This window comes from Ascidiella aspersa, chromosome 1, assembly GCF_963924565.1.
Source record: "Ascidiella aspersa chromosome 1, kaAscAspe10.2, whole genome shotgun sequence".
Lineage (NCBI taxonomy): Eukaryota > Metazoa > Chordata > Ascidiacea > Phlebobranchia > Ascidiidae > Ascidiella > Ascidiella aspersa.
In genome coordinates this window covers 25753298-25765307 of record NC_139447.1, presented here as the reverse complement: position 1 = coordinate 25765307, position 12010 = coordinate 25753298, and the positions used below count along the sequence as shown (strand labels likewise).

The window sequence follows — 12010 nt, the reverse complement described above, 5'->3', positions numbered from 1 at the left end:
TGTTTTGTTTTTTGATTCGATGATATAGTAAAATGGTTTGCACGAAACTAGAGAAAGGTAAAGAGACGCCAAACCACGTAACATTTTAAATACTTACTGCAAATTTGTTTTAAATCGGTAATTTAGCGCTAGTTTCAACGGAAGTTGATTATTCAGTAAGATATATGTAAGGGGTATTTATAGCTCCAAAGTAGAACGGCAAAAACACATCAACTTTTCGGCAGAAGTTGTAGAGTCTGAGTGTCTACGCAGCCATAGATTGGGACTGGATATCCGAAAAATGTGGACATTAAACGACACTTAGGCTGACAAAAATCCTTTGTACCATAGGCCTACTGCTGGCTTAAAATACTTTGCGCTAAGCGAGAAGTTAGTATTGGAATACAAAAGCATCACATATGTATCACACTTTCTTTGATATGTTGGGCTGGTGTCAGTTATTTTTGAGAAAAACCCGAACCTCAAGACTTAAACGTCAAAATAGTTTTCAAAAATCATAAACTGTGTTGTACAATATGGTCTTTGGTTCATTCTAGAAGACGAAATTATTATAGTATCGTAATAAGAATATTAAAGCCCATACAGAAGTAGGTATCATTTTGAACGTTTCGAATAACTCTTTATTCATTTTTATTCGAAACGTTCAAAATGATACCTACTTCTGTATGGGCTTTGATATTCTTATTACGTCTTACTATAGCCTCCAAACATTATGCTCCAAAATATTATAGTATCGTTTCAGTAGTTTTGTTATATATTTTAGTTCTGTACTTCTTTCGGAAGAAATCTTTTTATACCATAGAATACTAATTACATAGTGTACAGGAGAAGCGGGCGACACCACTTGCCAGACAAGCAATAATTATAAGTTCGAAACAAAATGTATTTCTTTTTAAATTTCATTTGAAGTTTCAATGATTTTAATGGTTTGGTTTAAAGCAGTACTCTCAAATTTATAAAACGTTTTACCAATGACACCCCTTTTCTCGCCTTCATAATTACATGCCTTCTACACTACCTGTTATTCTCGTTTTCCTTATCCGCTTCATTAGCAACCACTGACCAAATATTATAAATTGTAAAATTATGTAAACAAATGTTAAAAAACAGTGTAGTAATACACCACATATTTTACTATTTGTGTAACATCCAATAATTATGTTCTGGTATTTCTGTTCCAATTTTAAATGACATCCCTTACTTTTCTAGATTTGACTAATCAATGAAAATCGTAAGAAATTAAACTTGCAATATTTCTGAAAAAAATAACACTAATGAAAATGTCAAGAAACTCCAACCACCTGGACGATGCCTCGCGTAATGATTACTTATGTGAGACTTTTTAATGACTATACGTTTGCATTATGTTAGAATTGATTGATTTCACGTATTTGCAGTAAAACACAACACCATTCTGTACATTGAAGATGCCATAAGTCAACTTCTTGAATGTAAAGATGACAACCAAAAAATTGGTCACTGCAAATTTTTAGCAGACTAGTGAGTGTTCTTTTTTGCATAACTTGTAACAATATTTGGCACTGGTCTAGCATAATACTACTTTTTTACAGTAATGAAAACGAGTTCTAAAACTTGAAATTGCAAGGAAGAAATAAATGTGGTAGTTCTAATAATTATACTTGACCCTCCCCAACACAAACGCAAACTCACCCTAATACAAATAATGTTAGCAATAAAAACCCCCAGATGAAAATGTGGTAAGATTCTAGACCAGCGCCCAATATTTTCTAATAAATTCGGTGAACTTATTTATTAAATATGAGAAATATCACCAAGAATCTCAATCACAGGCCAAAATATACCATGATCCCTAAATATATGTACTACATTTACTTGTTAAGGTAATAGTATTTTATTGGTAAAGAAATGGTTTCCAGAACTCAGGTTTAGCTTACTGAAAGGGGTTGGAATATGATTATGAATCATTAAAAATTGTGTTATGGCAACAGGGTAAAACATGTGTCTATTATAAAAAGGCTAATTAGTGTTGGGGGAATGTTGTGGAATGCTTATAGAAAATTCCTTTGATTAATTATATTTTTGAAGTTTTAGAAGTGTACATAATGGAACCCACATACTATTCCGGGAGTTTGATTTTGTGAGATCCACCCCACACAATAGATCGTGCTTTGTGAAATTATTGTGGTCTTCATTTCGACAAATTGCAAGTCAGGGAGGTGTGTAATTTTGCTTTTAGCATAATTGTTTGCAGACTCAAGTAATATGAATTTTAAATACGCTACTGCGACACTATAGTGAATAATTTCAAAATCAAAAGCCATTTATTTATTTATTATGAATAATATCCAAAATGCTTTAATACCCAGAAAATTTGGAAAAGGGAAATGGCCTTGGAAAATTGATTGCAATTAAAAATATAAAAATAACTCACTGTTAACAATTTTCATGTTTTTCTTTGAACATACAGAATTGTTAAGTGTGAAGGAATATCATTCTCTTTTGAGTTTATTATGCCCTGATTTTCCACTGGATATTGTTCAACAAACTGCAAGAATTGTTTTAATGGATGATGCACTTGACTGTCTTATGTCATTTACAGATTTCTTGTATGCATTCCAAATACAATTTTACTATGAAGGTCAGTGGTTATATTTTCAACATAACCCCATGAAATATTTTTTTGGCTTCTGAAGTATTTCCTTTAGGGTGATGATAACCACTTGTTTACTTTACAGAGTATGTTAATGCATGTAAGGAGTCTTATGACCATCTGCTTTCTGCGTCAACCACTGTGGTGGTTCCTTCCACGGAGAGCTGGAATCTAACCAAGGCTGTATCAGCTCAGTCCAGTAATTCTACAAAACCTAATGAAGGTATAGAAGCTTGCACAATGCACATGTTGCAGATATACAAAACTATATTTATAAGCAATGCTAAGTGGGAATTAAATAATTTAAATATACTACCTCTGCACCCACTAGACTTATTGTACATATTCAGCTTGATTTTCAAGTTGTTGTATTTTACCATTGAATTTCTGATAAAAGCATATTATTTTAAAATTTCTCCAATATTATAATTCAGCATATGTTAACTGTACCCTGGTTAAAAAGTAAGAGTAAAATTGTGCAAAGTTTTTGTGTAGGGATGTAGGGCGACCCATGTTCAAGTAAATCCCTGTCTTTGGCCATCCCCTCATTCAACAATTAAATTCCTCCACCGTCAGTTTCTGTGTCGTAGGCGTAAACAGCCAGAGCTTCTACGACACGCTGGAGAAAGCCTGCGGCAAGTTGGGCCAGTTCAGCCCTCAACCCTCCCTGCAACATGTCAAGTGTGAGGTCGGAAAGCTGCCCAAGGTCACCTTCTACGGCCTCTTAAGCGCAATGAGTAAAAGTGATGATCTAAACGAGGAAATAGGTAACTATTTGTTCTGGTGATCGGATTTGACGTATATAGACAGCTTGTTTTGTGAGGAAAGGTAATGCCACCGAACTACAAGTATTGTAATATGTAAAAAATATTTTCTCAAGCGAGTAACTTAACTAGATGCGGACGTAATTTTTCGCGTCAACCTAATGAAACAAACATAAAACTTTCTACAATCAGGTGATCCACAGATGTCACACATTACCAGGTTACCGAGCCCCAAGCTGATTTTTCCTCGGGCTGTGTATTTGTTAAAGCTAAGTAACAATAATGCTCCTTTCGTCTTTACTATTGCCGGTACATTCAAAGCCCAACTGGGTTCAAGTCTATTCCAATATACAATTTGTGTTGTTTTAGGTTAAATTTCGACATTTGCCACCAAAAAAGCAACCAGACAGCCTTATTTTAACTCTTCACAAACCTCAAGTCACTGTTCCATAAGTCGTTAGTTTTTTTAGTAAAGTTAAGTATTTTTTTTTTCACTGATGTCCCAAGCTATATAGTTAGGTCTTAGTGTTGATTTTGCCAGATATTGGAAAAGGTAAACGAAACAATATTATCTACACCAGCGTACCACATCCGTCCGTTCCATTTATATCTCGTTGGTTAATAAAAAACATAAAAATAATTTATTGATAACAGTGTTTAGGTTTCATAAAGAGTATATTCTGCAGCAAAAAACATACACACATATATATACGCCACACGGGTACTCTGGAATACCGCATTGCTCGAACACAACCAGCGGCTGTTTCTAGAACTTTGTCATAGTTTTACTATATGGGCTGTATATATATATTTCTTCCATACCGTTATCGCTATTGCGGGACTGTACCGAACAACAGCGTATGCATTATGCCTTGTATCTTTCCAGGAGTCCTTCCCTGTAGAGACTGCATGTTGGACGGGGCAGACTCCGAGGTTGTGCTGGGTACGAGATAGCATCACCAAGTCCTGACGTTGAGTAATGACGCCGCCACTGCTGATCTATCTACAGACTGGAAAGGCGTTAAATCGAACGAAATGTCATTCGGATGACTCTTTTCACTCAGTGTGAATATCGCTTCATGCGTAAAATTTACGCATTGGCATTTCGTAATGAGTCATAATATCAACCAAAGTCGTTCTGTGCGCCACCTTTTAGATGCGGTTTCTTTAAAAGCATTTTAGCCAACGGAGTACGTCGTAAATACACTTACGCGTTATTTATTTTTTTAACTTAATTGCGTTTTATCGAGGTTCATCTCAATCCTAAGATTGTCTAAAATAGGTGGAATCCTGACTGATTTCGCCGAACAGTATCTTGTTTCCACAGGAATTGTTAGTGTTCTCCTATTTTATTTTTTTTTGTATGTCGTATCGATACTATAAAATAAATTTTGAAATACAATTTAGTATTATATCGTCTACAGCGACGTCATTACGTTTGTAATGCTGTTGTCATACAAAATTGTTTATTACGGGCATAGTTTATTATATTGACTATTTAACTTCGATGGCTGCGTATCCCAAAAAGACATTGTAGTATACTCGAATTAGAAACACAAACGAATATTTCACATTTTCTATAATATTGCTGTTTTTTACCGAAATACCCTTTTATAAAAGTACACAAACATTTTGTACGAAAGGAACTCAATAGTGATATATTTACAATTTAACACGGCAAACACATACTCTATTAAGTACTGGATATCAAACACAAGAGAAATAAATAATCAATATACAGAACACTATAAAAACAAAACAAAATACTTCTTTTAGGTTATCACCTACAAATAAATAATTGTTTGACCCAACTATAGAAATTTTCACAGTCTGCTCGATGAAGACGTTATTTTAAGGTGGCCTACCTCGCGGAATATTCAGCTTCTTAATTCAAATTAGTTAATACGGCTCACTTAATGTTGCGTAATGCTATTTACAAATAAACATTACAAAAAAACATTATTTTTTCCTCTGTAGAGCGTCCAATAATGTACTTGTTAAATAAGCAATAACATTGACGCTGCCTGAAATCGCGATAAAATCTTTGCTAGATGCCACTTTGATGTTTAACAAAATGTGTGAAGTGATGCCGATACACGTGGAATCTTGCCCAAATCGTTTGGAGGAACTTAAAACATTTTCGATAGTGTCCCGATAAAGGCATACACCTCCGTTACAAGGCACAGAAATGCACTATTAGGAGGGAGCTAATAGGCGAGGTAACCGGGCGGTCTCCAGATGCGTATTGATTTGATGGCTGAGACTGATTAGATGCCAGCATAAGTGGCACAGTTTAGTTCGGGCAAAACAGGCTTTTTTGTCTTTCAGAATGCACAGACACTTGTGTGGGCTCGTGAAATGGCAAGTTCGTTGAAGTGGTCGCCGTGATTTATCATGTCGAGTTTTGGAAGAACTTGCGGAACCACATTTCAATGCCGGTGGTAGTTTGTGACCTTGAGAAAGTGTATGTATGGAGTAATATTACGTCATTTTTTAACTACCATTTTTGCGTTATTGTTTGCGGTTACTACGTTTTGCAAAACTTTACATACAGTATTTTCATAAATTTTTGCCTACCGACGCGTTATTAAATTGATCTAAGTTGATTTAAGTTTGGATTAAAATAGCATGGCTCTAAAAAATTGAATGCCGACTTCGATCTCATAAAAAATACGGATTTAATTTCAGGTATGGTGAACACAACTGATTATTTAAACTAGCCAAGTTTTCTAGCAAAGCAATAGATAAATAATGGGTTAAAAACGTATTGCAAAGACTTTTTAATAGTAAATTTGTGTCTCAACCTCGCATATCAAAACACTTTTGCTATTAAAATATAAGCTGCGTACTTAGAAAATGCTTAACAATAACTACGTAGCTTTAGGGAAGATACCCAGTATTCGGGCACAGCGACAAATTATGGACTCCAATTGCGGAATTGAACAATTTTATAACTCAGAGATTCGATTGATGTCGTATTAGCATGTTCAGCACTTCGCAAACGTTCGGATTGGTTGCGGTTTTTTTCAATCTCTCCACGTGCCTTGTCAGTGCTATCAGGCCGAGGCTCCCTTCGTTAATGACCGGCATGCCGAAGCGCATAGTTCCCGACACAATCACTTCGACGCAGCGCCGGTCAATATGTTTTCTGCGATGACCGACGCCGTTAAAATCGCTCTCTTCGCAGTTTAAGACAAAGTCGGTGCGTTCTGGGCGGATGTGCTCTTCTCGGAGTTCTTGCAAGTCCGGACACGAGCACTTGCCACCCGTGTGTAGAGAAAATGTCATTACAGCCTCTGCAGGGTCGGAAAGGTTAAGGTAGTGCAGGCCGATTTCGGAATCCTTGAAGACCCTAGTTATGCGCATTTTGACGTCCCTCTCCCTGCCTTGGTCGTAAATGCTTAAGATCCGTCCTTGAATTACGAAACTAGCGGCACAGTATCCCGCCGCGACGTTGGTGCTGCATCGGCGGCAGTTTTTCCTTACGCCCTTCACGGGACAACTATTCTTGCAGGAGTCTATGTCCGGGAAGTCGTTCTTACTTCGACCGCAGCCGCTCGAGACGTACGGCTGTAAACAAAAATGATTTGTCATGCACACGTCACTGATTTATCTAGGAGACGTCTGCCGATACATTTTATTTCCCTGCAGCGCCGCAAGTGATTATTATCAGGGTCAGAACGATAGTCATACTGATCAAACCAGAAAATAAATCTTAATCTAATTTAAAAAAAGGCTATCATAGTCACCTTTATAGTGTAACAAAAGCGAAAAATAAAAAAATAAATAAATAAAGGAGAAAAAATAAAATTGATACTCTGATATCTATGCCCAAAGAAAAAACTAGAAAGAAATAAAAACTTCAGTTCATGTAAAAGCTTTAAAAATAAGAGTGATAATTACTTCGCAACGTCCATTTTTTGAGTTGTAAAACACGCGCTGGGTAAAGTTCCGGCAATTCCCTTGTTGCTTGGGCATCATGCAAGGATTTTTACAGGTACTTTGACAAAGTTGTTTGCTGACGTACTGCAACATAAGCGTAAATAGCTGCAATATTTATGTTAAATTATTCCCTGTAATTGTTTATCTTTAAGCTAATCAAAACAAAAAAGCCAAATATACACTTTATATAATTTTAAACACAATACCTATAAGGCAGTCTTTGTCTGTACCTTATTTATGATACTGCTGCAGTCTAGAAATGCCAGAGATTCGCATTGTTCCGTGTACCGGTTAAATGTCCAGTATCTCCTGTAAAATCTCGCACCCGATGGTTCCAGACAATTTCTCGCTTGTTGCACGGAAGGCTGTAAGCACTTCTTGGTGTAATCGAATGCGCTTTGATTGGACCTTCTGGTGGAACTGACGCCTGCGCGATATACGATCACATTTATAGATCAAAAATTATTGAAAATAAAATATGTTTTTTATGTCAAAGATTAATTCCTAACATGTCGTACTATATGACGTCCCAATTTAGGGGGGAAAAAAGGTGCAAAATACACGCTAAGAGTCGCGAAAAATTATACTTTATGGGTGCTGGAAATGTCCTAATTATGTTCTGCGTCCTAACAAAATAGTCTCGTAGTATAAGTCCCGCTAGGATAGGTAACGGTCATGCTCTGAATGACGGTATCGTTATAGCGGCTATAAAAATATTTGAATATATTTTTTTTTAATGCCGAAACAAATTTATATAAAAATTCTGTCAAACAACTATTTAGCTAGTGAACGCAATAAATGCATGTGTTGTAATTTGATAGTTAGAACAGCCTTCTTAACCGGTGTTCCCACGTTTTTTGTCTTTCGTTTGATTTTATTAGGCATACAATACTTTACAGTTTAGACCTGGGTGAGCTATGGTTCTTAGGCTGTTCCAGCCCGCCAAGCAATTTAATCTTGCCTGTGGCTTATTTCCCATAAAACGTTTCTTTACATTATGTTAATAAATTAATTACTCTTGTATGGCCAACCTCATTATTCTCTACTCTGACAAGATCAAAACAATGCTTTTTACAGTTTTTTAGAACCAGATTAACACGAACATTTCAGATCCTAGTTTTAACAAGAAAAAAAAGTAGTGTTAGGTCATATGTTTTTTTAGTACCACGAAATGAATTAAGGAAAAAAAATGTTCAAAGGTAAAAAGATAAGGGAATATTTCAAGGTTATCAAAACAGTCGATCCGGTGTTATCTATCAAAAGTCAGCCATGTAATGGCCACGCCAATATGACTAAAAGAGCATTAGAGATAAATTCAATCAAGAGAGCGGTTTTACTTGAAATAAACAAACAGAGAAAAAGTGTTCGCATGGTTTGATCATAGTGAAAGCTTATTTGAAAACAAAACCTAACTAAGATGTAAATAAAAATTGCCTTGAAATAGTTTTAACGACCAAAAAATGTGACTTACTTTGTACGTTAAGGCGGTAGGTTAAGGTTGCCGATCCGACGATGTTCACTCCCTGACATTTGTAGATTCCGGCGTCGCTGAGTCGAACGTGGACGATCCGAAAGTCGGTCGACTCGAGATCGCTCGAGTAGCGCTCGAAGCGCTGGCCTGGCCGCAGAAAGCCGGCGTGATTCTTCGCCTTCCAAAAGATGTCGGGGGTCGGGTGCCCGGACATCGTTTCTAGGCAGCGAAACGTGACGTTTGTGCCTTCGAAGACGGTTCGCGGGTGCGGGAAGCTCATCGCTCTCGGTGCGAGGTAAGGTTCGTTTGTCACCAACAGAGTAGAGGGCACCACTGTAACGCAGCTCACTACTTCGACAGTCGTGTTCATCTTGCAGGCGGCCTTATCCATTTCGCAGCGGTTAATGTACGTCACGTTGTTGGAGGCGCACAGTCGTTCGTCGGCGTTAAGGGAGCAACCCTTCACGCATTCGCACTTCGCCACACCGTTGTCCACTTTACAGACCGATCCCTGTTGGGTGCATTCGATATCGTCACAGTTGTTTGTATCCTGAAAGCACACAAATTAGGTTGGTTGTCTTTAAATTCTTGGTCGCTACGGCAAATGCCACTGTATATGTAAAACGTAGTCACATATACAGTGAAAAAAAAAAAACGTAGTTGTAACATTAACAAGACTCCATATTAAAAACAATTTAACTACTCACAGTTAAAACATTATATAATTTAACCAATATTTTTCGTGCTTAAACCCCTCTATACAATGCGCGTTTACCACAATTTATAAATTGTGAATCAAACTAAAATATGCTTGAATCGACCTGTTTATTTTATTTCTATCCTACCTTGGGTTTCGGCAACACACAGCTGCGCGTTCCACAAGCATTTGGGCAGCAGATGGCCGGGTAAATGCAGCGGTAGACATCTTCGCATATGTCAAGGCAAGCGGCCGAGGCGTTCCTTGGTAGCACTGGCGGACATTTGTTAGTGTCCTCCGGTAACACGTCGTCGCCACGGCGTATCGTTTCCGGTAGTCTCCACGATATTCGGTGTCGAACTGAGTTGCAAGAAACCATGACTACCAAATAGGCGCAAAGGCTGGCCACTAAAAGCAGCCTACGGTTTACCTGCATAGCTATTGTTAAGTCAGTTTTTGCAATATAATCTGAAAAACAAAATTTGAACAAAAATTGTTCTAGCAGCGCGAATAATGTCGCCTCGATCTAAAAATTAACTTAATAAACTTAAACAGATATTTATTATAAAACGTTATTTCATAAAGAAACTCAACACTTTTATTTTTAATGTAAGTTTTAAGTGGAAGCTTGATGCTGCACAAGAAATTGCGCGAGCTATTGCGCTTAAATAAAGTTCCCATGAGTTCTACTATGTGTTTACTATCCTAGCCATTTCAACAACTAGTCAAGAAGGGCGCGAAACTTTCACTATAAGTGGTCCCGCCGTCAATGAACCCCCATCAATCTCGGTTGCGTAAGGTCGGTTAGTCAAACCTCTTTAAGTGAATAGACATAATCCGGATGAATTGATTGTTTAGGCCAACCGCGATGTAATTTCTGATTGTGCAGATAGCATATTTAATATTACAGTAAAAATAATACACTCTTTCCCAGGGCAATCTCCTACGTAACTATACGTCCCTTATCTTTAAATTACAAGACTAATTATTTTTTCATGAGTGCATGATTGCCTATCTGCTTCGAGAATATGACCGACGTACTTTTCGCGAAAAGTTCTGAAAAAAATCGTGGTTCGCATTGTTTATTTGTAGTCTGTTTTGATCGGCGACAGATACTGTAGAAGCGGGCCAGGGGCTCGGAAGGCGTTTAGAAGCCAGACGACAACTACGTGAGACCACGCAGAAGAGGCAGTTGATCGGCGGAGGTGGTACAACATCGAAAAATAAATGCCATCAATCGTTCTTAAAGGGCGTCTGAAGGGCGAGGGGTTTGACACCTGCGCTACTTGCTGGCTCTACTTATCGAGCTTAGCCTTATCGCTGGCGCTTTGATGTAGTTGCTCGGCGCTTGGAACAAAGTGTTTTTCCCAAGTAGCTTCGACTAGTCGAAGATCTGGCAACCGGGACACAACACCGCTGTTTCTACATCTTGCTGCGCATTGTGACGTACTTGTTTTCAAAACGTCAACACGCATGGCTGGTCCCGCGACAACAGCGCACTTCTGACTAAGCTTGTGAAACGGTGAGAAAGTTTACTTTTCAATCGGAATCGGTTCCGGCATGGCAAACCCACATATTTAAGGGTTTTTACACTGCCTGGCTACCTTTTTTGGGGGTCGAGATGAGAATTTGCGTAAACATCCTTATGATCAAATCATGTCGCAGATTATAATACGTGACCGATTTGGTGCAAAGTCGTGAAGTTTGTTTTTAATATTTTTCCAGTTTAGGTAACGTTTTTAGTTTCTTTGGCTCATTACCATAAGACAATTTTGTATCTAGGTTACATATTCTAATCAACGGCGCCGTGTAGCACTCTGTTTTGTGATGTTCGCTGCAAATATACGTTTGTTGCAATTTCATATATTTTGAAATATTTTAATGTTAGTTAAATAATGTACGAGGGACACCACTTGCGCAACAGAATTACCAAACTAAACATGCGAACGATGTTACGCGTCCTGACATTAACCAACGTATTAATACTAGTTATGGCACAAAACGATCCGATAAAGTTCCACTTTCGAAAGCGGGAAAAATGCCTTGCCATTTCCGTTAGCGCAATTGCCGCCTGCAATACTTTAGGTAATCAAGAGCAGCATTAGAGTTTATGAATTCCATTAAAAAATTCTATCGGGTGTAATGAGTTATTTGGATTTGTCTCTGTTTTGAACGATATAAACTCCGGTGCGTTTACAGTGCTTAACTTATCAGAACTGATATTGCTTCTCGGTATAAAATATGGCGAATTAGGCATATCACTTATGATAACCATTTCACTTATTAAACAGGTTTTATGCCGATCGTGTTTAATTTGTAAACTTAATATCCTTTATAACACAATAGAAATTTAAACAAAAAGAAAATATCCACATAGCCTGGATAGCTTCGATTGTTTTGTATAGCAGTCATTACGCAAACACAATAAACCATATTCAGAGTAACTCCAGACAGTAGAAGTATAGTCAACTCATTTTCATCTGCCGAACAAACGCAGGGCGTGG

General features: G+C 37.6%; 2 protein-coding genes across 3 annotated transcripts in view; one reads left to right on the top strand and one right to left on the bottom strand.

Annotated features, from left to right (window-relative positions):
* LOC146168543 (centriolar satellite-associated tubulin polyglutamylase complex regulator 1-like) overlaps positions 1 to 4787 on the top strand; it is a 35626-nt gene extending 30839 nt beyond the window's left edge. The window contains exons 1-7 of one of the 2 annotated variants that reach the window (XM_083380699.1): positions 1208 to 1332; positions 1398 to 1500; positions 2068 to 2198; positions 2450 to 2620; positions 2718 to 2855; positions 3223 to 3399; positions 4283 to 4787. In XM_083380699.1, the coding sequence (XP_083236825.1) occupies positions 1275 to 1332; positions 1398 to 1500; positions 2068 to 2198; positions 2450 to 2620; positions 2718 to 2855; positions 3223 to 3399; positions 4283 to 4350 (846 nt within the window). In that variant the 5' untranslated portion in view covers positions 1208 to 1274 and the 3' untranslated portion in view covers positions 4351 to 4787. Of the gene's footprint in view, positions 1 to 1207; positions 1333 to 1397; positions 1501 to 2067; positions 2199 to 2449; positions 2621 to 2717; positions 2856 to 3222; positions 3400 to 4282 lie in introns of those variants that run through there. The other variant, XM_083380694.1, reaches the window with a different exon arrangement.
* A 189-nt stretch (positions 4788 to 4976) lies between these two features.
* On the bottom strand, positions 4977 to 9967 carry LOC146168542 (WAP, Kazal, immunoglobulin, Kunitz and NTR domain-containing protein 2-like). Its single transcript, XM_083389050.1, has 5 exons — positions 9655 to 9967; positions 8810 to 9359; positions 7569 to 7765; positions 7300 to 7422; positions 4977 to 6966 (listed from the first exon to the last, which is right to left on the bottom strand). Exons 1-5 carry the CDS (start codon positions 9940 to 9942, stop codon positions 6352 to 6354), a joined length of 1773 nt encoding a protein of 590 aa, XP_083245176.1. The 5' UTR covers positions 9943 to 9967; the 3' UTR covers positions 4977 to 6351.
* Between the last annotated feature and the right edge of the window lie 2043 nt (positions 9968 to 12010).